At 42.6% G+C, this 25209-nt stretch overlaps 1 protein-coding gene and 1 long non-coding RNA gene across 3 annotated transcripts in view; one reads left to right on the top strand and one right to left on the bottom strand.

Annotated features, from left to right (window-relative positions):
- The window catches only part of il11ra (interleukin 11 receptor, alpha), a 104182-nt gene that overhangs the window by 57950 nt on the left and 21023 nt on the right, over nt 1-25209 (bottom strand). For both annotated transcript variants that reach the window (XM_059649249.1, XM_059649253.1), the window contains exons 2-3: nt 3140-3230; nt 576-636 (exon numbers count right to left, since the gene is read on the bottom strand). In XM_059649249.1, coding sequence (XP_059505232.1) covers nt 576-636; nt 3140-3230 — 152 coding nt within the window. The remainder of the gene's footprint in view (nt 1-575; nt 637-3139; nt 3231-25209) is intronic.
- The window catches only part of LOC132210066 (uncharacterized), a 56134-nt gene that overhangs the window by 28012 nt on the left and 2913 nt on the right, over nt 1-25209 (top strand). Inside the window, exon 2 of the long non-coding RNA XR_009446253.1 lies at nt 4507-4809. This is a non-coding gene — a long non-coding RNA (uncharacterized LOC132210066). The remainder of the gene's footprint in view (nt 1-4506; nt 4810-25209) is intronic.

Here is a 25209-nt window from a genome sequence, read left to right as displayed (position 1 = left end):
TAAATGTTTTCACCCAATGGCAAAGGGGCAGTGAAATTCATCGTCTTAAAGGATGATACAGAGCAAAAAATTCTTTGCTTTTAAAAACCACTTGAGTGTGCACTTGAATTGTTGTAATTTACAAGGCTACAAGCCAAGAGCTAGAAAATGGGAGCTGACTAAATAGATAACTTGCAGCCAGCACTGACACACAGGGCTGAATGGCACCCTTCAGAGTCAAAGTCTTCTATAACTCAATGATTTCTTCTACCAAAACCACAAACACCATTTCTTTTATCAAGCCGCTAAACGTCCCTCTTAATTCATGATTTCTTAGGTCAGTATCTATTTTTCACAGGCCATCTGTTTGTTTTCAACATTAAGAGGGATCAAGTGAACAGAAGTTGTGATTTTCTAGTCTAGGCCAGCACTAATATCAACAAACACTTCTCTTTCTCTTCATGTGAGGAGACTAAGCTGCTACATACCACACAGAAAATTACTAGGATAATAATGTAAAAGAAAAAAAACAAAAAGAGAGTAGGAAAACACTTTACACATGAATTAATGATTATCCAAAATTTAACACAGAGTACCTGTCTTCAGCAGCATCGCACATTAACGTAATATCCGTTCCTATTCTTCCATACAGAACATCTGGGACAGAACAAAAATAAAAAACAACTTTAGACATGCTTCACCCTGCTTCATTTTCTGTCAAACTAGTGTCAGAATTGCATTAGGTATCGCATTTTAGTTATTTTTAAAAAGTTTAGCTTAACCTTTCACCACAAACTTTAAGCTTTCATCATCATAAAAAAAGTGTTAATTGTTCCAAGGTCAACCCAAAATGCAAAAGGGAACATCACAGACTATTTTCTCTACTAAAATCAGTCTCTTAAATAAACCTCACTCTCTCTCAATTTTCACATCCAAGAAGGTGCTCATGGGACAGGAACTTTACCACATTCTCACATTCTATCCCCTGTAAAATGGAAGTTGTCTAAAATTCTGTCACCCACACATTAACAAACACCAAATTCCAATCACCACCAATAATTTGGTGATTTGCCCATGACCCCATCTGCTCAATGATATAACAAGGTGTAGAACTGAATGAACACAACAGGCCAAGCAGCATCAGAGGAGCAGGAAGGCTGATGTTTCGGGCCGAGACCCTTCTTCAGAAAACATAAATTATATATATTGGCTCATAATATATTATGTATATTGATATACATTGGCTCCTGATTAAGCAAGACCTCCATTTTAAAATTCTTATCCTGGCTTTCAAATATTTCCATGGCCTTGTTTCTCCCAAACCCTAATCCCTCCTGACCCTCACAATCCTTCAAGGTAACTGCACTTCTCCAGTTCAGAGTTAGTGAATTTAACTGGTCAACTATTGATAGCTGTGCTTTCACTTTTCAGGAGCTTGCAGTTTGGAACTCTCCTAAACCTCTTGCCTTGCTTTCGTTCTTTAAAACCTTTGTTGACTCAGTTTTTGATCATCTGTCCTCAATAGTTATGGCTTGTTCAATAACGCCTGTAATGCAGCTTGGGATGCTTTATTACATTAAAAGGCACTATACAAACACATTTAGCACTTGCAGTTGTAAAGCTACACTAAAATAAAGTGCAGCAAACAGAATGTTTTAGCATTATTTTCCCTTACATGCACTCTGCTCAAAGTTAATGTTGCAGATAATTTGACATATGCTAGCTTACATCAACAATACTGTTTATTCAAAGCATCATCAATGCATTTACCAGAGCATGTCAACACATTACAATAAAAACATTGAATAAAAAGCAAGTTAAAGTGAACATCTGACATAAGCTTATGCAAAAAGCATGTTTAGAAGAGGTCTGTTTTTGAAGAAAATTTTAAAAAAGGTTTGCATTACCTCACCATGGAAATATATGATCATGTCATGTCACAGACAAATTTTCTAACATGCTATCAAGTTTGTTTGCACATTTCATTTCACAGAAGCTAAGATCAATTGAACTTATGTATAGACTGGACACAAATTTTAAAAGTTAGAGAGAAAACGTAATAACATTAACTGAGACCATTTGACCAACAGCCCTTCACTCATTCCGTTTGAAGAGAAAAGATAACAAGGTGTAGAGCTGGATGAACGCAGCAGGCCAAGCAGCATCTTAGGAGCACAGAAGCTGACATTTCGTTCCCAGACACTTCTTCAGAAATGGGGGAGGGGAAGAGGGTTCTGAAATAAATAGGGAGAGAGGGGGGGGGGGTGGATCGAAGATGGATAGAGAAGATAGGTGGTGAGGTGCCAGACAAGTTAAAGAGGTGGGGATGGAGCCAGTAAAGGTGAGTGTAGGTGAGGAGGTAGGGAGGAGATAGGTCAGTCCACGGAGGACGGACAGGTTAAGGGGGCAGGATGAGGTTAGTAGGTAGGAGATGAGGATGGGGCTTGAGGTGGGAGGAGGGGATAGGTGGGAGGACGGACAGGTTAGGGAGGCGGGGACAAGCTGGGCCGGTTTTGGGTTGCGGTAGGGGTGGGGAGAGCCTTTGAAGCTTGTGAAGTCCACATTGATGTCATTGGGCTGCAGGGTTCCCAAGCGGAATATGAGTTGCTGTTGCTGCAACCTTCGGGTGGCATCATTGTGGCACTGCAGGAGGCCCACGATGGATATGTCGTCTGAGGAATGGGAGGGGGAGTGGAAATGGTTTGCGACTGGAAGGTGCAGTTGTTTATTACAAACTGAGCGTAGGTGTTCCGCAAAGCGGTCCCCAGATTCTCCAGCATCTGCAGATCCTACTATCTCTGAAACCATTTGAATTTAAGTGTTGGGGTGGAAGTAATTCATCACCATATTTTTCGAATTGATAATCCTCTATCTTTTTAAAAGAATGCTTTTTTAAAATCATTTCTTCTGCTCTTTGTAAGGACATTTTTTAATGTGTACTCTTAAGATTATCAAATAATATCCAACAATCTTTTTCACCTTCTGCCCACTTAACAGCTGAAACAAAGCTTTTAATGAAGTGGAAAAATGAACACATAAACCACTTTCCCTAAAGCTTCACCTAAGCCTCTGAGATCTTGAGCAGCTTTACACTTTTAAGTCACTCCAAAGCATATTCCAGTACCTGTGACCAAATCAAACATAGATCCAGAAAACCTACCAGTCCCTCCAAAAATTCCTGCTCCAGCTGAATTCAAAAGAATAGTGACCAAAACGATTCCATGACATAGGCAAGAGATAAAGCCAACCATCTGCAATGGAACAAAACAATGGACACAATAGATTATCTAAACACATGGTAAAACATATTTAACTTAATTGTACAGCTAAAACCTAACCAATTCAAAATATGCCTAGATAAAAATACTTTTGACCTTCTGAAATTACATAGGTACAGAAATTACTGTTGTACTACAAATTAGCAGTTGAATGTTAGCACATTATGTGAAGTACTGACCTTTTCTCTTTATTATCACAGATTGGGAGGTAAACACTAGCACTCACAAATATGTCACAAAAGGGCAATGAATTGTGTTTTACACTCCTATGTTAAGACTCCAGTTATCAAAACATGTGGACAAGGAAAAAAGAACTGGATAACTAATTTTGCCGATATTTTTATACAACACTAAAGTAGTCTGAGAGTGGATTTTTTAAGTTTCATTTTCAAAAATAACACCCCATAATATCTTGTGATAATAGAAAACAGAAAGCATTGTAACCTCCATGAAGAACGGTAGTAAAAATCAACGATATACATTAAACAAAAAAGCATCCTCAAATACACCACACTATTACAACAAACTGAAAATGTTGGAGAAATTCAGCATGTCTGGCAGTACCTATGGGGAGAGAAACAGAGTTAACCTTGAGTCCAGTATCACTCTTCTTCAGAATTCAAAACATTGATGCTGTTTCTCTCTCTGCAGATGCTACCAGAACTGCTAAGTTTTTTTTGTTTAACATTCCCAGCATCCGCAGTATTTTGCTTTCATTTGCATACCAAATTATTCACCTGTCCTGAAGTTCAATTTAATTTGAGATTAGACTGAGGAACTGTTTTGAGAAATATTATGCATGTTAACACAAACATAAAATTAAAAACAAAATCTCAAGGAGGAATGGTTTGTGCACAAATTAATTTTATCAATTTTTTTGTTGTAATAGGCTGTAGTGTATAGGCTCATTGGAGTCATTAGCACAATTTCTTTGCATATATCTTAAAATTTCTACAGTTCCATGGTACAGCATCCTGTTTTTGATTTCGAAAACAAACCCCTTTGCGAATCTTTCTAATGGGAGAGAAAAAGAACATAAAGAATACAGCCTGCTGGATAAACACAATTCTAAGTGGGTCATTTCTAACACATTCCAGTTCTGATAAAAGTTACTGACCTGCAAGTTAAATCACACTCACTCCACAAGTGTTACTGACTAGTTCGCAAATATTTTCTATTCTATTACAATTCAAATATATCTCACATGCAATCAATTGATGTACAAATATTTTGTTTCCTCCATTCACAGGATGTGGGCATAGGTTTGGTGGCTAGGCCAGTATTTATTGCTCAGCATTATTTGCCCTGAGGTGGTCAGCCAACTTCTTGAACAGCTGCAGTCCATATGTAGCGAGATAGACCCAGGCTGCTATCAAGAAGGGAGATCCAAGATACTAATTGAACAAAAGTAAAAGAATAAGAGAATATACTGCCAAATCAGGATTGTGTCAAGCTTGGAGATGAACTTGAAGGTTTCCCCGTAGATCCTCTGGGCTTCATCCTTCAAGGTGGGACGCAACATGGCTTGGAAAGTGATGTCAAAGAACACTTGGTGAGTTGTTGCAGTGTGACTTGTCAATGCTACACACTGCCGCCCATTACTGGTGATGGAGATAGTGAGTGTTTCAGGTTGTGAACAGTCTGCCAATTCAGTGATAGTAGGAACTGCCGATGCTGGAGAATCTAAGATAACACAGTGTAGAGCTGGATGAACACAGCAGCATCAGAGGAGCAGAAAAGCTGACATTTTGGGTCTAGACCCGTCCAGACCCAAAACATCAGCTTTTCTGCTCTTCTGATGCTGCTTGGCCTGCTGTGTTCATCCAGTTCTACACCTTGTTATCTGCCAGTTCAGTGGTTGCTTTGTCCTGGATGGTGTCAAGATTCTTGAGTGTTGTTGGACCCCCCAAGGCAAGTAGGGAGTAACTCATTCCACATTACTGAAGAGAAAATACTGCAAGTCTTTTTAAAAAAAGGCATCTAAATGTCCAGGACCTGATCAAGAGTATCTGAGGACATTGTGGGAAGTCACAGAAGAAATTGCAAGGACCCTAGCAGAGATATTTGTACCATCTATAGCCACAGGTGAGCTGCCAGAATACTAGAGGGTGGCTCATGTTATGCTTTTATTTAAGGCAGGCTGTAAGGAGAAGCCTGGAAACTACAGACCTGTGAGTCTAACATCAGTGGTGGGTAAATTGTATCAGGGATTCTAAGAGATAGGATTTACATGCATTTGGAAAGGGAAGGACTGTTAGGATAGTCAGCATGGTTTTGTGCATGGGAAATTGTGTCTCACAATCTTGATTGAATTTTTTTGAGCACGTAATGAGAAAAACAATGACGTTGTCTACATGGACTTCACTAAAGCCTTTGAGAAGGTTCTGCATGGTAGACTGATTAGTAAAGTTGGATCACATGGGATTCAGGGAGAGCTTGTTAATAGGATACAAAATTGGCTTGGCAGTAGGAGACAGAGGGTAGTGGTGGAGGGTTGTTTTTCAGACTACAAGACTCTGACTAGCAGTGTTCCACGGGGATCGAAGCTGGTTTCACTTTTGTTTTTCATTTATGTAAACAATTTAGACAAAAATTTAGGAAGCACGGTTAGTAAGTTTGTGGATGACACCAAATTGGTGGTATAGTCAGTGAAGGTGGCTATCTAAGATTATAAGAAATCTTGATCAATTGGGCCAATGGGCTGAGGAATGGCAGATGGAGTTTAATTTGGATAAACATGAGGTATTGCATTTTGGTAAAGCAAATGAGGGCAGGACTTACACAGTTAATGGGCAGGGCTTTGGGTAATGTTGTTGAACAGAGGCGCCTAGGAGTGCAAATACAATGGTCTTTGAAAGTTGCATCACAGTTAGACAGGGTGTTTAATAAGGCACTTAGCATGCTTGCCTTCATTATTCAGTCCACTGAGTATTGCAGTTGTGATGTCATGTCAAGATTGTACAGGACTTTGGTGAAACCACTATGTACAGTTCTGGTTGCCCTGTTTTAGGAAGGATATTATTAAATTGGAGAGGGTTCAGAAAAGATTTATCGGGATGTTGCTGGGAGTTACAAGGATAGGCTGGGATGTTTTTCACTGGAGCACAGGAGGTTGGGGGTGACTTTCTAGAGCTTTATAAAATCATGAGGGGGACAGATAGCTAAATAGTAAGGGTCTTTTCCATGGGATGGGGGGGGGGGAGTTCAAATCTAAGGGGCACAATTCTAAAGTGAGGGGAGAAATATACAAAACAGACCAGACTGGCAATTCATTCCCCCCACAGACAGGGTGGTTCATACGTGGAATAATCTGGCAGAGGAAGTAACATATGCAAGTACAGTTACAACATTTACAAGGTCTATTTGGACAGGTACAGGAATAGGTAAGATTTAGAGGGATAAGGGCCAAATGCAGACAAGTGGGGCTAGTTTATTTTGTAAACTTAGTCAACATAGATGAGTTAGACTGCAGGGTCTGTTTCCATGCAAATGACTCTTGTGCCATGTAGATGAGCAAGCTTAAGGGAGTCAAGGGAAGTTAAATGCTTCAGAATTCCTAGTTTCTAAGCCTGTTCTGAATTCACTATATTTGGCTGATCCAGTTCAGCTTCTGTTAATAGTAACACCTGAATATTGGTAGTGGAGGATATAGCAATATCAGTGTTCACAAATGTCATGTGGAAATGGTTAAAATTTCTCTGGTTCAGCATGATCATTGCCTGCTACTTGTATTATACAAGCTTTATCAGCCGTGCTGAAATATTGAGAAGTTCTTGCCGTATTTGGAATTGGACTGCCTCGGTATCTGAGAAGTCATGACTCATGCTGAATATTTCTCATTGTACATTGAACATCCCCACTTTGACCTTATGGTGGACAGAAGGTCATTGATGAAACAGATGAAAATGGTTGGGTCTAGAACACCATTCTGAGGAACTCCTGCAGAGACGTCTGAGAAATTTTTTTTAAGATTTGTTTAATGGGAAGTAAAAAAGTCACCTCAGCTTTCCTAGAACTTGGCACAACTCTCTCATCAGAGCAAGAAAGATGACTGATGGTTTAATCAGAGGGCCACCATGCTTCACACAAAATGAGAGGTTGAGAAGGGGAATCCTTCATTGTAGGCTCAGATAGTGCAGCCGTTGAAACCATGCCGTTGGCATCTCTCTGCATTGCAAACCAGCCATCCAGTCAACTCAACTAAACTAACCCCCACAGTATGTAGACTTTGCTGACTGGGCCAATAATTATTGTCCATCCCAAAGTACCCTTAAGAAAGTGCTGGTGAGCTGCCATCTTAAACCACTGCAGTCTATTTGGTTTAGGTACATTCAACAACAAAAACAACAACAACAACAATCATTTTCCTTTCAACTAGGTATGACTCCAAGCGGTGGAAAAATCACATGTGCAAACTCCCACAGCCCCTTCATTCCCATTGACTCCAGTTTAACTTGAATTCCTTGATGCCCTGCTCAGTCAAGTGTGCCTTGATAATAAGGGCGGTCACTCACTTCACCTCTCGAGTGTGGTTCTTTTCCAAACATGTCCTGCTTTTTATGGATAGTATATATCTCAACAACTTGCCAGATAAGTATCAGTATTGCAGCAGCATTGGAATACCTTGACCAAGGACATGGCAGGTTCTGAAACACAATCTGTAGTACTTTTGCTGCAATCGCCTTTGTAGGATGTTGGGCTGGTTTCCAATCTTTGTTAGTTTCCTGTTTTCACCCAGAGAGAACCCAATTGGGACAAGATAGGTATTTGCAATGCAGACAGAACTTAAAGTAGGAAAGTGCGAGGTCATGCACTTTCATAGTAAGAATTATATTAATGTTGACAGACTCCAAGAAAAAAAGTTACAGTTCAGAGGAACTTTGGTAATCTTGTACATGAAACACAAAAGGTAGCAAATGCAACAAGTAATTATGGTGGCAAATGGAATTTTGGCCTTTGTTGCTAGGCAGTTGGAGTTTAAAAATATGGAAGTCTTGCCACAACTTTACAAGTTGTTGACGAAACCACATCTGGAATACCATTTGTAGATTCTGTCCCTGTATAGAATAGAGGATATACTGGATTCATCAGGCTAGTTTCCAGAGTAAAAAGGATTGATTTACCAAGAACAGCTAAATAACACTTATACACTTAATGGTAAGGTCCTTGGGAGTGTTGCTGAACAAAGAGACCGTGGAGTGCACGTTTATAGTTCCTTGAAAGTGCAGTCACAGGTCGATAGTGAAGGTGGAGTTTGGTGTGCTCTCCTTCGTTGGTCAGTGCATTGAGTATAGAGTTGGAAGGTCATGTTGCAGCTCCACAGGGCATCAGTTAGGCCACTTTTAGAACACTATGTGCAATTCTGGACTCACTGCTACAGGGAGGATGTTGTGAAGCTTGAAAGGGTTCAGAAAAGATTCACAAGGATGTTGCCAGGGTTAGAGGGTTTGAGCTATGGGGTGAGCCTGAGTAGACCAGGGCTACTTACCCCCTCAATCATCGGAGGCTGAGGGGTGACCTTATAGAGGTTATGTTATAGAGGTTATGTTATGTTATGTTACAGATTTTATGTTATAAAATCATAGGGGCATGATTGTTAAAACACACAAGATTCTGAGGGGTTTGGATAGGGTAGATGCTGAGATGTTTCACTAGTGAGAAATTTTTATGCAGGGACACACATTTAAAACTGAGATGCAAAGGAATTTCTTCGCTCAGAGCACAGTGATTGGCTGGAACTCTCTAACAGAGTTATGGAGGCTAGATCACAAAGTATTTAAAGAGGTGGTTGATAGATTTTTCAAAGAGGTTTTGAGGGCTTATGAGGAGTTGTTATGAAAAAGGCTGATCTGCCTCAGGTCTCAACATGACCTTACTGAGTGGCAGGGCAGACTGAAAGGGGTGAATATTCTACTCACTTTTCTGGTGTTCTAAATCTATCCCATTTAGCACGGTGATAGTACTGCACAGCACAATAGGAAAGCATCGTCAAAATGAAGATGCGAGTTCATCTCCACAATGACTTAATGTGGTTACCCCTAGCATGGGCAAAGACATCCATGACAGGGACTTAGTGAGGATGAGGTCAAGTACATTTTTCCCTTTGTTGATTCGCTCACCAACCACCAGAGACCCAGCTCAGCAGCTGTCCATTAGATCTCATCCAGTTCAGTTAGTAGTGATTTACCAAACCACAACTGAGCATAGACATTGAAAGCCCCACCCAGAGAAGATTCTGTGCTCTTGTTAACCTCAGTGCTTCTACTAATTGGCGTTCAACATGCAGGGGTGCATCATCTGAAGGACTCTGACCTCATACATTCTTGTTCCTTTGCTCCACTTATAATGACTGTGAATTCAGTCACATAAGAATCGGAGTGAAACCTAAAACTTATACTCATCAGTGTTTGCCTTTAAACTTCTTCACACCCCACTTCCCCAATCCATTATTCAAGCAGGAACAACTTACTGCGGATGCTGAAATCTGAACTGAAAACAAACAAATGCTGGAGATTGCAACAGGTCAGGCAGCATCCATGGGGAGAAATCAAGCTAATATTTCAAGTCTAGATGACTTCATCAGAGCTAATGAAGAGTCATCTAGACTTGAAACGTTAGCTTGCTTTCTCCACTAACAAAGCTTTTGAACACTAGTGAATCTTTTAACTCAACGTGTTTTCCTTACTCTCCCGCAAAAGCTTCTTGGAACATTTTTTGTGTTAAAATGCATGATATTAACACAAGGTTGTTTGTAAATTTTATACTCAAATGGTCTTTTCTACACTATCATTATTATGACAGTTGTTGTTGAGCACTAATAAGTCAAAACATGTCTTATTTCAAACTTTCAGAGTTTAAAGACGTTTTGTATCTTGGCAGTGAATTAACACTAGCATTTTCCTTTGATGGTTTTCCAACAGTGCATTAAAGGGCCTGCCATGTGTGTTTTCAATAATAGATCAATCTACTTTAAATGGCCCTTGCAAAATATTTTTCTTTGAAGTCTGTTTACAACTTTTCACAATTATAAGAATAGAGAACATTTCATTCCCAGGTGGGCATGTTGGTAAAAAGACAATGTAATATTTACAACACTGTATTTTTGGAATAATAGATTAGCACTCTAAATTCCTTCAAAAAAAAAATTCGATGCCTATTTCTTCAATTCCCATGATCCATTGTAAACTAGCATCTTCAAAAAAAAGATGAAAAGCCTTCAAGATTAATCTATTGGGATTCCAAAATATTCTAACTGGCATTAACAACAATAAAGGTCACTTTTTAACAACAGGTTTTCCTATTTCCAGACAAAGCCTAAATAGACAGTTCACTATTTCTTCAGCTTTATTTTATTCCCTCTAGTTACCTCTGTATTTATTGTATTTTGCCATGCAGGTTTTACGTCAAAATGTCATAGCAATAAGTGCAAACTGAAATCATTTTAACACCAACATGAAACGATAATTTTTTTCATAAATGTCAATGAGACATAATCAAGTAATAATGCGGACTGGATCACAGAAGTTTAGCTTGAATTTTACATGTGTGATACTTACCAATAATGTTGTGTCATTCAACGAAATTATTTCCCAATTCTATCCCTCATATTTGAAAAATAATACAAATTATTGCAAGACAATAGTAACAGAATCTTAGATCATACTGACGACTGTTTAGAAAGAGATCCCTGGCATTCATGTACAAATGTATCCTCAGAATGCTTTACAAGTCACTGGGATTGGTCCCTTTCACTGCATTCCTGCAAGCATAGGGCACTATCAAGTGAACCCATCAAGACAGAGTTGAGTTAGGGTGAGGATTAGGATGTGCAGCCAGTAAGATTCATCAACAAGGCAGCCACTCCTTCAACATTTAATTGATGTGTGACCACAACACCAGTTTGATGAATGTGTGCAATCACTAGCCTGGCAACTACGTAAATTCCAGGGGAGAATGGTTCTCGCTTGAATAAATGGTTACTCACTTTATTATACTGGTCCGACACACAACCACAAACGTGCTATGGTTGAAGGTACCTGCCCACAAAGGCTAGTAGGTTTCTGGACTGATTGGCTTGACCAGTGCAGTATACCCTCTGCAAGGATTTAGTGCATTGTTTGCCGGACATAGCATTCTAGACAGATGTAGGCATTCACCCCAGGTGAATTGTCTCATTAATGAAGCAGGTTGGGAGGAGAAAAAGGAGATGGCAGAATGGAGACTGGATGAACACAGCAGGCCAAGCAGCATCTCAGGAGCACAAAAGCTGACGTTTCGGGCCTGGACCCTTCATCAGAGAGGGGGGATGGGGAGAGGGAACTGGAATAAATAGGGAGAGAGGGGGAGGCGGACCGAAGATGGACAGTAAAGAAGATAGGTGGAGAGAGTATAGGTGGGGAGGTAGGGAGGGGATAGGTCAGCCCAGGGAAGACGGACAGGTCAAGGTCCATCATGGGCCTCCTGCACTGCCACAATGATGCCACCCGAAGGTTGCAGGAACAGCAACTCATATTCCGCCTGGGAACCCTGCAGCCTAATGGTATCAATGTGGACTTCACCAGTTTCAAAATCTCCCCTTCCCCTACTGCATCCCTAAACCAGCCCAGTTCGTCCCCTCCCCCCACTGCACCACACAACCAGCCCAGCTCTTCCCCCCCACCCACTGCATCCCAAAACCAGTCCAACCTGTCTCTGCCTCCCTAACCGGTTCTTCCTCTCACCCATCCCTTCCTCCCACCCCAAGCCGCACCCCCAGCTACCTACTAACCTCATCCCACCTCCTTGACCTGTCCGTCTTCCCTGGACTGACCTATCCCCTCCCTACCTCCCCACCTATACTCTCTCCACCTATCTTCTTTACTCTCCATCTTCGGTCCGCCTCCCCCTCTCTCCCTATTTATTCCAGTTCCCTCTCCCCATCCCCCTCTCTGATGAAGGGTCCAGGCCCAAAACGTCAGCTTTTGTGCTCCTGAGATGCTGCTTGGCCTGCTGTGTTCATCCAGCCTCACATTTTATTATCTTGGAATTCTCCAGCATCTGCAGTTCCCATTATCTCTGGCAGAATGGAGACGTGCTCATGCTGAGTAAAGCGGAAGCCACAGCTTATTCAGGGGTCAAAGTTTTCATCTGGATTGTGCCAATGCCAGAGCACAGTTCACTTAAGTACCACTCAACCAGTCAGACTGCACACTTTGGAACTACTTCATTTACCTCTAACACCTTTGTTGAAAAGGCCACATTAAATAGGCTTACTCTTGCATAGTTCATACCAGTCGAGCTGTCTCAGTTTGTCCACATCTGGAACAAATCTCTGAACTTCTCAGTGCTGCCACTCCTACACAATGTATCTCCTATGATATTAGATGAGTTAACAGCAGCTTGCCTGCATTTGCTAGCTGCTCTTATTGCAGATGGTGATTACCTTGACATGGGCAGGCATTCTGTGCACGTCAGACCAACATTTCTGCACCAACTCAGAAATATACAAATGGCTGTCTGCAGGGTTGGCCGCTCTCTCAATGAAGCAGCTCAGGCATTCAAAAGCTAAGTTATGGCAGCAAGTATGAGCTGAATGAACCTTCATTCTCATTCCATAAACTCACACAGGCTCAGAGAACTTTAGCAAGTGAACAGATCTTATGCTGCTGTTCAAAGTACAGCCTCCATGCTTATTAGTCAGAGGCCCTCTTTCTACAACCAGCTGAGAATGGCTGTGCCTGTCCTCCAAGCGAAGCAGGCCGCAGCTGTCTCTGCCGCCACCATCTCCTTTACTTTTGCCCAGTGCCACAATTTCTAACCACAAAGGGGGCTCACCAATGTGAGTGTATCTGTGTGCTGGAGGGTGCACTCAAATGATACACAGTATTGCCTGCACTTTTTCAGAGGCCCCTGGTAACACTGACGTGACCCTGATGTGTTTCTACATGAGTGACCCTGCGGGAGGCACAAGTTGATCATGAGAACTTTCCTTGGCAGCGAAAACCTTTGCTAAGCGGAGGCTTCTCAATGTCGCTGGCTGAGGAGTATTGTACTGCATCTTCTGTGAGTACAGATTTCAAAATACTTTCTCTCTCCTCTATAACTCCCATCTTTCCATCACCCAATTGGTTGTGCAGGCTCATTCTGGGGATTTCCATTACTGCTTCCTCTGTAACCATGAGGGTGGTGATTGGGGGACATCGGGTGCGTACCCACTCCTCTACTTTCTCTGGTGAGGTCAAAAGAGAAAAGGGCAAGACCAACCTCTCAACCATACAGAGAGGTCATTTAAATAAGGTGAACACCTATCACTGGTGTCAGCTTCTCAAACAGCACTACGGCTCTAAGGCCTGGCCCAACAATCACTGATCGCCTCAGCACAATCTTCCCACTTTCAGGAGCAGAATGCACCTTCAGGATACTCAGCTGCTGGATGTGCTGATAGCTGCTGATCTGAGGGTCTATAATCTGGGTGTTGATCTGCATTCACCCACCCTACCACAGCGAAAAAACTCCTTAGATCTTTTGCAGTGTTGCAGTCAGGTCCTCAGAACAACAGCTACAAAAAGTTTTCAGCCACTTCCAATCACACCTGCTTCGCTTGGACATACAGCTTTTTCCAGCCTCTCTCATACGCCTCCAAGATAATCTCAAGGCTACAAGAGATAACTGTGGGTAGCCCTGCCCTGAGGACAGGCCTCTAGCTTATCTCCTGCAGATATTGGCATTCCAGGCCAGATTAATTGCTTTTTTCCATTGTAGAATATATTTTAGTTGGCAGCAATTGAGTAACTCCTTGAATATCTGCCACTTCTCATCAACTATCCTACCTTTTAATCTTACCATCGCATCCATTAGGATCAGATCTGTCCTCATGCTTATGCATTTAGCCCTGTGTACCTTCAAAACGCCAGTGTGGGACTCCAGTTTCTTACCGTCCAACTGAAGTTAAAATTCTAGCATGGTATTATCACTCTTCCATACAAAATCCCTTACTTTGAGATCAATACTCAATGCCAACACCAGAATAGGGGAGGTGATGGCCTAGTGGTATTTTCATTGGACTGTTAATCCAGAGATCCAAACAATGTTCTGGGAACCTGGATTCAAATCTCACCACGACAGATAGTGGAAATTCCAGATATTTATTAAATTCAATTAAGAGTCTAATGATGGCCGTAACTCCAATGCCAATTGTCAGGGAAAATTGTCTGGTTCACTAATGTCCATTAGGGAAGGAAACTGCCATCCTTACCTGGTCTTGCCTACATGTGACTCCACAGCAAGGTGGCTGATTCTTAGCTGCCTTCTGGGAAATTAGGGATGAGCAATAAATGCTGCATAGCCAGTGACACCCTCATCCCATGAACGAACAAAAAAAAACCTGCCCCAGATTGGTTCCACAGATACACAGTTATCCCTGCGATGTAAAGAGAGAGCATCCTGGGAGCAGCCCCGTGGAGGAGGCCAGGCCCAGCCTTTAGACCTACGCTGAGTCACTTCTCCATGGAAAATCAATCAACTGTTTGGAATTTTTTTAAAAAAAATACAGATCCAGAATTTTCTGTATCCCACCTGACGCCACACTTCTCTTTGTGGAAATTTTCCACTTTCCTTTCTGTGGTGCAGGTCCAGACAGGAATATCGTCAAAAGACATCAGACCCAATGTATGGACTCCTGGAATGGCATCAGGGCAGTGGCTGTAGTGAGGTCCCTTGGCCACAGTAGGCCCAGAGTGTGGACTTTTTTGGTGGTGGGGGCCAACAACTGCAGTGGTATTGTTGCGTGAAGCAGGGGGATCCCGGCTGCAGTAAGTCTAGAGCTGTGTTTGGGATCCCGAACAATGAAAATGAACTCTATTTTTTTTCATTTTATTCTTTTGTATCTCAAAGTGGCACCAGATTGTGGCAACAAAAAACTTGTCAATGTATCTCCCCAGATATGGGACAATAAACCATTCATTCAACATATTGCTCCAACAGACAATCTCTAATACATTCAAAAAACTTTCCCTTGAGGCTACCCTTGCCAATTCAATTAATTCAGTCTGCATGCATACTGAAAATCACCAATGATTACGGGTATACTTTTTTGCAAGCCCCAGTATTCTTTTGGTTTACACTATATCCCACTGTGGGACTCCTGGTTGGGGACCTATAAATTACTCCTGCCAGGGACCTCTTTTCCTTGCTGATTCCTATTTTTACCCACACAGATTCTACAGTGCTGATAAAACTTTCTCAGTACAGCACCAATCTCTTCCATTATCAACAAAGCTTCTAAAACGCTTCAGTACCCTTGGATACTCAATTCTCAAACCAGATCTCCCTGCATTCATATCTCAATAACCTTCACCTAATCATACCCATTTGTCGATACTTGCTCTATTAATTCAATAATTTAATTCTGAATGATTCATGGATTTAGATAAAATGCCATTAAGTTTGTTATATTATCAAATTTCCCTATAGTAGAATTTCCTTGGTAGAATACGATATTCACACATTTTATCTTTTTTTTTCTTTTCTGATAAAACTCAGTCTTGTCACTAGCCTACTCTCCCATCTTCTCTTTTAACTCTGATTTTCTAAGTTTCCATGTGACTGAACCCACACCACCCCCCCAACCACCCCCCCGCCACCCTCCCCCCCCCCCCCCCCCCCCCCCCCCCACCCATTGTTTAGTTTAAGGCCTTATCTACAGCTCAAGCTATGATTCACTCGGACTCAGTTTCCTCCTTTATTGCCTTGGCCTCAACAGCGTCCTCCTCTTTTGTAAACACAGATAAAAAAAAATTCACTTAACACCTCAGCCATGCCCCTGCCTCTGTGTGGAAGTCTCCTTTCTGGTCTCCGATCAGCCCAAATCATCCTAAACCATTTTTACTATTTATATGCTTGTAGAAGACTGATTTCCTTTTATATTAATTGCTAATCTTTTCTCATTGTTCCTCTTTTGTTTTTTTACACCTACACTCTAAATCCCGTTAGCTCTCAATTGTGCTTTCTGCCTTACATTTGTCATAGGCACACATTTTCTTTCTAATGTTAATTTCTACCTCCTTTGTAATCTAGAGATTTGTTCATCTAACCTTTTCCATTTGAGTGATCCGTGACTCTACCTGAACCACCTGCTCTTTAAAAGGCAATCCATTGTATAGTTTTGTTTTTCCCATCACTGCCTTGTCCTAAATCAATCCTGCTCTGACCTCTTCAAACCCTATTAGAGTCAGCTCTCTGCAAATTGTGTTTTCGTCCTCTGGATTAGTACATGTCATGCTCCAACACCATCCTGAAGTTTATGATACAATGATCATTTGTCTCCTAAATATGGCCCATTGACACTTGTTTCACTTGACTCATAATGTCCGAGGACGCCGTCAAAGACTGCATCCTTTCTTGTTGGACTGAACGCATACTGCTAGAGGAAACACTCCAATACAATCCTGCAATGCTTGCTCTTCACTGCCTCTTAATCTACCAATATTCTAGTCTGTTTTTTTGTGTACTTAAAGTCCCCCACTATAAGTACTCTATAATGTTGGGATGGTGCATAGAAGTAGGCAAGTTTTGCTGAACAATACAAGGCATTAGTCACAAACTGGCAGAGACGACACCTGGAATACTATGTACAGTTTTGAGCCCCTTATGAAAAGAAAAATATACTGTCCCTGGAGGCAGTCCAAAGAGCTGATACCAAGTATGGAGGGACTGCCTTATAAAAAGAAGCTGAAGGGTCTAGGCCCGAAACGTCAGCTTTTGTGCTCCTGAGATGCTGCTTGGCCTGCTGTGTTCATCCAGCCTCACATTTTATTATCTTGGATTCTCCAGCATCTGCAGTTCCCATTATCACTGAGTAGGGACTATGTTGACCCTAATTAAACGCGTGACAATGGTTGGGGGCCCAGATAAGGACTTAGTTGGGTTGGAGATCGAGCCCAAAGTGGGAAGTGTGAGCCCAACACAGCGGTGAGGGAGGTCACCTGGCTTCTGCAGCAGCGTGAAAATGGACAGCCTGAGGTCTCCTGGACAGCAAGCCAAAGCAGAGGAGATCAAGCCTGAATAGACAGTGCAAGCCCAGCATGGCTAAGCACTTAAAATTTCAACAGTCTTTCTTAACTTCTTTTTCTTTATTTTTCTAATTCGTACCTAAGAATTTGTACCTAGGTACCTAAGGTGGTGCTGAGAATAATGATATTGTACATTTTTCACTGTACTCATGTACATGTGACAATAAAGTCTAATTCTAATTCTAAATGTAAAAAAATCTTCGGGAACTTGACAGGATACATAAGAAAAAATTATTTCCATTTTCTGGCAAAGTTTAGGATCAGGAGGCAAAAATCTCAGAATATGGGAGGTCCAAATTTAAGACTAGATGAGTAGAAATGTGTGCTGAAGACAACCACTGCTGGAGATCATAGTGGCTCAGACAGCATCTATGGAGAGGCAACAAGCTAATGTTGATTCAAGATGACCCTTCATCAGAGCTGAAGTGATGTGTGTAGGGAACAGCATTTATGCTTTAGTTTGAGGGTAGTGGTTGTTGGGTGCGAGACCTTGATAGTTCAGACTCCTGTATGAGGAGGAATGTGTTCTCTCAAAGGTTTGTGAACGTGTGAAACTTTTTACCTTTGAGGGTTGTCAGGTATATTCACATCCGAGATAAACAGATTTTTAAATCAATACAACAATATCGAGGGTTAAAGGAAAAAGGCAGAAAAGGGGGGGTTGAGGGTTGTCAGATCAATCATGAACTCACTGAATGGTGGAGCAGACTCAATGGGCCAAATGGCCACTTCTGCTCTTATGTCTTATGGTCTGAAGAACAGAGTTAAGCTTCACATAATCAGGAAAGAGAGATCACAACCCGATAATGAGACAGTTCAATTGTTAAGGTCTTTTAGAACAAAGAACAAAAATAAAAATTACAGCAAAGGAACAGGCCCTTTGGCCCTCCATGCCTGCACTGACATGCTGCCCGTCACAACGAAAACCACCTAGCATTCCAGGGACCATATCCCTCTATTCCCACCCTATTCATATATTTGTCAAGATGCCCTTTAAAAGTCACTGTAGTTTCTGCTTCCACTACCTCCCCCGGCAGCGAGTTCCAGGCACCCACCACCCTCTGTGTAAAAAACCTGCCTCGTACATCACCTTTAAACCCTGTCCCTAGCACCTTAAACCCATGGCCCCCTAGTAACTGACTCTTCCACCTGGGAAAATGCTTCTGACTTTGTCCACACCCTTCATAATCTTGTAGACGTCAGTCTGGTTCACCCCTCAATCTCTGACATTCTTGTGAGAACAACCTAAGTTTCTTCAACATTTCCTCATAGCTAATGCCCTCCATAACAGGCAACATCCTGGTAAATCTTTTCTGTACCCTCTCTAAACCACAACATCCTTCTGGTAGTGTGGCGACCAGAACTGAATACAATATTCCAAATGTGTCTAACTAAGGTACTATAAAGCTGCAACATTACCTGCCAATTTTTAAAGTCAACACCCCGGTCAATGAAGGCAAGCATACCATGTACCTTGCTACCATTTCCACCTACGTTGCCACTTTCAGCGACTTGTGTACCTGTACGCCCAGATCCCTCTGCCCATCAGTACTTTTAGTATGTCTTGATATAAAAATTTGAATCTGAGTGAGGGGGAAGATAATTTACTATTATAGATTCAAAATGAACAGGTGTAATATTTACAGATTAAAAACTAAAGACCAGTTGCAATTTTTTAAAAATCAAATTCAGAACTAAGTGAACAAAAGAGAGATGCTGGGCCAGGCAACTGCTGTAACTGCATGATGTGGGAGCTGGCGGACCCCACTGTGGTTCATAGTGACCACATCTGTTGCAAGTGTTGGTTGCTTGAGGAACCCTGGTTCAGAGTGGATGAGCTGGAGTCTAAGCTTTGAATAGTGACATATCAGGGAGGCTGAGAGTTGCCTGATGCTGTATTTCAGGAGGCAATCACACTCCTTAAGTTAACTGCCTCAAATTTAGTTAGTGGTCAGGGACATGAAGGTGTGACTCTGAGCAAGAAAGGTAGAGAGATCCGGAAGGTAGTGCAGATGGAGCCTTAACACTTGAGCATGTCCAACAGGTTTGAAATGCTTGCTCCATGTGTGGACAACAGCAGGGATGACATGGGAGGATAAGCAAAGCAACCATACCATCATGATACAGTGAGCCACTCAGGGGGCTGGGATGGAGACAGAAAAGAGAAAGTTGTTGTAATCAGGGGTTATATAGTTAGGGAAGCACACACTGTCCTCTGTGGCCAAGATGGAGAGTCCTGGAGCTTGCCTGCCTGAGTGCCCGCAGTCAGTGTTTCTCATTTGGGCTGGAGAGGAATTTGGAGTGAGAGGGGTAAGATCCAGTTGTCATGATCCACAGAGGTAGCAATGGCATAGGTAGAAAAAAGGAAAGAGGTTCTGCTGAGGGAATATGAACAGCTACGAGTGAAATTAAAAAAACAGCCAAATTAATAATCTCTAATATTACTATCCGAGTTACCAGCCAAGTAGCACAGGTCAAAAGATGAAAGAGCAAATGTGTGGTTCAAAGATTGGTGTAAGACAAACATGTTCAAATTCATGGAGTACAGGCACCAGTACTGGGGAAGGAGGGAACTGTACCAATAGGGACAAGCTTCATCTGAATAATATTGGAACCAGTGTCATTGTGAATCACATTACTAGGGCTACAGGTAGGGATTAAACTGTAGACAGGGATTTAAACTAAAATAATGTGGACTGAGAGGCGGGTTGTCAGTTGCATGAAAAATTACAAAATCAAAGCTGAAGCAAAGGGTAGGTTTGTAGCGTTCATTGTTACCAGCAAGTAAAAAGGGAGGGACAATGTGTGAACGTCAAATTGCACCAAGGAGCCATACAAGTGCGGGGGAATGTGACAATACAACAAACATAAAGGCACAAAATATTGAAAACAAGATAGGCGAACAGATGACGCAAATCAAGGTAGATGGATAGAATCTCATAGCTATTATAGAACCATAGTTACAAGATCAAAACTGGGAACTGTCACACTCACAAGTGCTCCCTAAACAACCTTCATATTTCTGCTGTGCATTTCCCCGAGAACATCTGTTCCCAATTTATGCTCCACAGTTCCTGCCTAATGGTATTGGAATTCCCTCTCCCCCCATTAAATACTTTCCCAGACATTCTGCTCCTATCCCTCTCCGTGACTATAGTTAAGGTCAAGGAGCTGTGATCACTATCAACGAATGCTCTCCCACCAATGCTCTCTGACCTGGTTCATTGCCAACCACCAAATCCAAATGGCCTCCAAATGGCCTGCCCTCTAATCAGCCAATCTACACATTGACTCAGAAATCCTTCTTGGACACACCTGACAAAATTTGCTCTTTCTAAACTATTTTCACTTAGGAGGTTCCAATTGATATTAGGGAGTTGAAGTCACCCATGACAACAACTCAATTACTTCTGCGCCTTTCCGACATCTGCCTCCCAATCTGTTCCAGCGTCTCTGTTGCTATTGGGGATTCTATAGAAAATTCTCAATAAAGTGACTGCTCCTTTCCTGTTTCTGACTTCCACCCATACTGACTCATCAGACAAACACTCCTCGACAACCTCACTTTCTGCAACTGTGATACTATCCCCGATTAGCAATGCCATTTCCCCATGCCTTTTAACTCCCTCTCTGTTTCTTTTGAAACATCTAGACCCCGGGACATCCAGCAACCATTCCTGTCCCTGTGTTATCCAAGTCTCCGTAACAGCCACGACATCGTAACTCCAAGTGCTGATCCATGCTCTAAGTTCATCACCCTTATTCCTGACACTTCTTGCATTGAAGTAGACACACCTCAACCCATCGCACTGACTACTACTTTGCCCTATCAACAGTCTATCCTTTCTCCCAGACTCTCTGCATGCTGTATCTGCCAGTACGCCAGCTACCCCCTCCTCTGATTCATAGTTCCGGTTCCCATCCTCTTGCCAAACTTGTTTAAGACCTCCTGAAGAGCTCTGACAAACCTACCGCCTAGGATATTGGTGCCCCTTCAGTTCAGGTTCAACATTTCCTTCTTGTACAGGTCCCACCTGACCCGGAAGGTATCCCAATGATCCATATATCAAAGCCCTGCCTCCTATACCAGCTCTGTAGCCACGTGTTCAGCTGTACTCGCTGTCTATTCCTGACCTCACTAGCCTGTGGCACTGGTAGTAATCCTGAGATTACTACTCTGCTTGTCCTGCCTTTTAACCTTTAGCTTCCAACCTAACTCCCTATAATCACTTTTCAGGTCCTCATCCCTTTTCCTCGTTATGTTATTGGTACCGATGTGTACAATGACTTCTGGCTACTCACCCTCGCCCTTAAGAATCCTGTAGACTCGATCCAAGACATCCCTGACCCTGGCACCTGGGAGGCAACATACCACCCAAGAGTCTTGCTTGGTACCACAGAATTTCCTGTTTGTTCCCCTAACCATTGAATCTCTTATCGCTATCGCTCTCCTATTTTCTCCCATTCCCTTCTGAGCCACAGAGCCAGAGACCTGGCTGCTATGGCTTTCCCCCAGTAGATCGATCCCCCCAACAGTATCCAAAGTGATATACTTATTATTGAGGGGAACGGCCACAGGGGATCCCTGCACTGCTTGCCTATTCCCTTTCCCTCTCCTGACGGTCACCCAGCTACCTTTATCCTGTAACTTAGGTGTGACTCCTCTCTATCACCCCCTCAGCCTCCCAAACCATCCGGAGTTCATCTAGCTCCAAGATAACAAAGTGTGAAGCTGGATGAACACAGCAGGCCAAGCAGCATTTCAGGAGCACAAAAGCTGACATTTCGGGCCTAGACCCTTCAGAGAGGGGGATGGGGAGAGGGTTCTGGAATAAATAAGGAGAGGGGAGAGGCAGACTGAAGATGGAGAGAAAAGAAGATAGGTGGAGAGGAGAGTATAGGTGGGGAGGTAGGGAGGGGATAGGTCAGTCCAGGGAAGACGGACAGGCCAAGGAGGAGGGATGAGGATTCTCCAGCATCTGCAGTTCCCATTATCACTGATACTGACCTATCGCCTCTCTACCTCCCCACCTAAACTCTCCTCTCCACCTATCTTCTTTTCTCTCCAGCTTTGGTCCGCCTCCCCTTCTATCCCTATTTATTCCAGAACCCTCTCCCCCAAACCCCTCTCTCATGAAGGGTCTAGGCCCGAAACGTCAGCTTTTGTGATCCTGAGATGCTGCTTGGCCTGCTGTGTTCATCCAGCTTCACACTTTGTTATCTTGGATTCTCCAGCATCTGCAGTTCCCATTATCACTCATTCATCCAGCTCCAGTTCCCTAACTCAGTCTGTGAGGAGCTGGAGTTGGGTGCACTTCTTGCACTAGTGGTGACCCTTACCTCCTACAAGAGGAGAATGCAATTGCCCTAGCTTCCATCCCCTCTGCTCTAAATTGCCAAAAGAGATAATGCAAAAGGAAAAAAAGAAACAAAGAATCACGGATGACAAAACATGTGGAACATCTCGTCAAGAGGAAGAAGGAAGCTTACTCAAGGTTGAGGAAGCAAGGATCGGACAGGGCTCGAGACTATTACAGGTAGCCAGGGAGGAACTGAAGAATGGATTTAAGACAGCTAGAAGGGGGCATGAAAAAGCCTTGACAGGTAGGATCAAGAAAAAACCCCAAGGTGTTCCAACCTTGTGTGAGGAACAAGAGGATGACAACAGCGAGGGTAGGGCCAATCAGGGTTAGTGGAGGGAAATTGTGCGCAGAGTCGGAGGAGGTAGGGGAGGTCCTTAAATGAATGCTTTGTTTCAGTATGCACCAGTGAGGGGGAACTTGTCACTTCTAAGTCAATGTGGAACAGGCTGATATGTTCAAACAGGTTGATGTTAAGAAGAAGGATGTGCTGGAAATTTTGAAAAACATGAAGACAGATAAGTCCCCTGCGCCAGACGGGATATACCCAAGATTGCAATGGGAAGTGAGGGAAGAGATTGCTGCGTCTTTGGTGATGATCTTTGCATCCTCACTATCCACTGGAGTAATACCAGATGAGCGGGGGGGCGGCAAATGTTATTCCATTGTTCAAAAAAGGGATTAGGGATAATCCTGGGAATTACAGACCAGTCAGTCTTACTTCTACGGTAGGCAAACTATTGGAGAGGATTCTGCAAAACAGTATTTATGATTATTTGGAAAAGCATAGTTTGATGAGAGATAGTCAGCATGGCTTTGAGAGGTGCAGGTCATACATCACAAGCTTTATTGAATTCTTTGAGGATGTGACAAAGCACACTGATGAAGGTAGAGCAGTGGATGTGGTGTATATGGATTTTAGCAAGGCATTTGATAAGGTTCCACATGGTAGGCTCATTCAGAAAGTAAGGAGACATGGGATTCAGGGAAATTTGACTGTCTAGATACAGAATTGGCTGTCTAAGAGAAAACAGGGAGTAGTAGTAGATGGTAATTATTCAGCCTGAAGGTTGGTGACCAGTGATGTTCCACAGGGATTTGTTCTGGGACCTCTGCTCTTTGTGATCTTTACAAATGACTTAGATGAGGAAGTGGAATGGTGGGTTAATAAGTTTGCCGATGACATGAAGGTTTGTGGAGTAGTGGATAGTTTGGAGGGCTGTTGTAGGCTGCAACGGGAATTAACAGGATGCAGAGCTGGGCAAAGAAGTGGCAGATTGAATTCAATCCAGAAAAGTGTGAAGTGACTCATTTTGGAATTTGAATGTAGAATGCAGGGTTAATGGCTGGATTCTTGGCAGTGTTAAGGAACAGAGGGATCTTGGGGTCCATGTCCATAGATCCCTCCAAGTTGTCACCCAAGTTGATAGAGCTGTTAAGAAGGCGTATGGTGTGTTGGTTTTCATTGGCAGGGGAAGTGAGTTTAAGAGCCATGAGGTTATGCTGCAGCTCTATAAAACCCTGATTAGAACACACTTGCAATATTGTGTTCAGTTCTGGTCACCTTATTGTAGGAAGGATGTGGAAGCTTTGACAGGGTGCAGAGGAGACTTACCAGGATGCTGCCTGGACTGGAGGGCAGGTCTTACGAGGAAATGTTGTGGGAGCTAAGGTTTTTTTCACTGGAGTGAAGAAGGATGAGAGGTGACTTGATGGAGGTTTACAAGATGATGAGAGGCATAGATAGAGTGGATAGCCAGAGACTTTTTCTCAGGGCGGAAATAGCTATCACAAGGGGGGCATAATTTTAAGGTGATTGGAGCAAGGTATAGGGTAGATGTCAGAGGTAGGCTCTTTACACAAAGATTGAAGGGTACGTGGAATGCAAGGCCAGATACATTAGGGATATTTAAGCATTCTTGGAGAAGCACATGGATGATAGTAAAATAAAGGATATGCAGGTTAGTTTGACCTTAGAGTAGGATAATAGGTCGGCACAACATCGTGGGCCGAAGGGCCTGTTCTGTGCTGTGCTGTTCTATGTTCAGTGATATTTGGCTTCTCAGAGAGAGCGGGAATGGAAAAGGTGGTGGGATGGTACTTAAGAAGGGAAATGATGGGAGGTGATCGAGATGACTGAGTCCATGTGGGGGGGGTGCGATTAAAACAAAACAGCAGAGGAAAGAGGAGATTATTAGGACTGTACAGACTCCCAAACAGTAAACACACTGTAGGAAAGGCTATAAAATCAACAATAACAGAAACATGTAAAAATAGTTTGACAATTATGATTGACTTAAACTTCATGTTGATTGAGTTAATCAAATTGTAAAGAGTAGCTATGAAAATGAATTCAAAGGCTGCATTCAGGATAGTTTCCTAGAGCAATCGGTCATTGAACCAAGCAAGGAGCAAACTTTCTTCAATCTGGTAATTGGTAAAATATCTCCTCCAGAAGTAGGGATCTTATGAAGAATTTAATATTGAGTCTGAAACTCAAAAACTTGGGTCAGAACAGTGGCTCAGTGGATGGCATCACTGCCT

Source organism: Stegostoma tigrinum, chromosome 1, assembly GCF_030684315.1.
Source record: "Stegostoma tigrinum isolate sSteTig4 chromosome 1, sSteTig4.hap1, whole genome shotgun sequence".
In the NCBI taxonomy this organism is placed as follows: Eukaryota; Metazoa; Chordata; class Chondrichthyes; order Orectolobiformes; family Stegostomatidae; genus Stegostoma; species Stegostoma tigrinum.
Note: the sequence above shows the minus strand (reverse complement) of the source record. Positions and strands in the feature narration are given on the sequence as shown.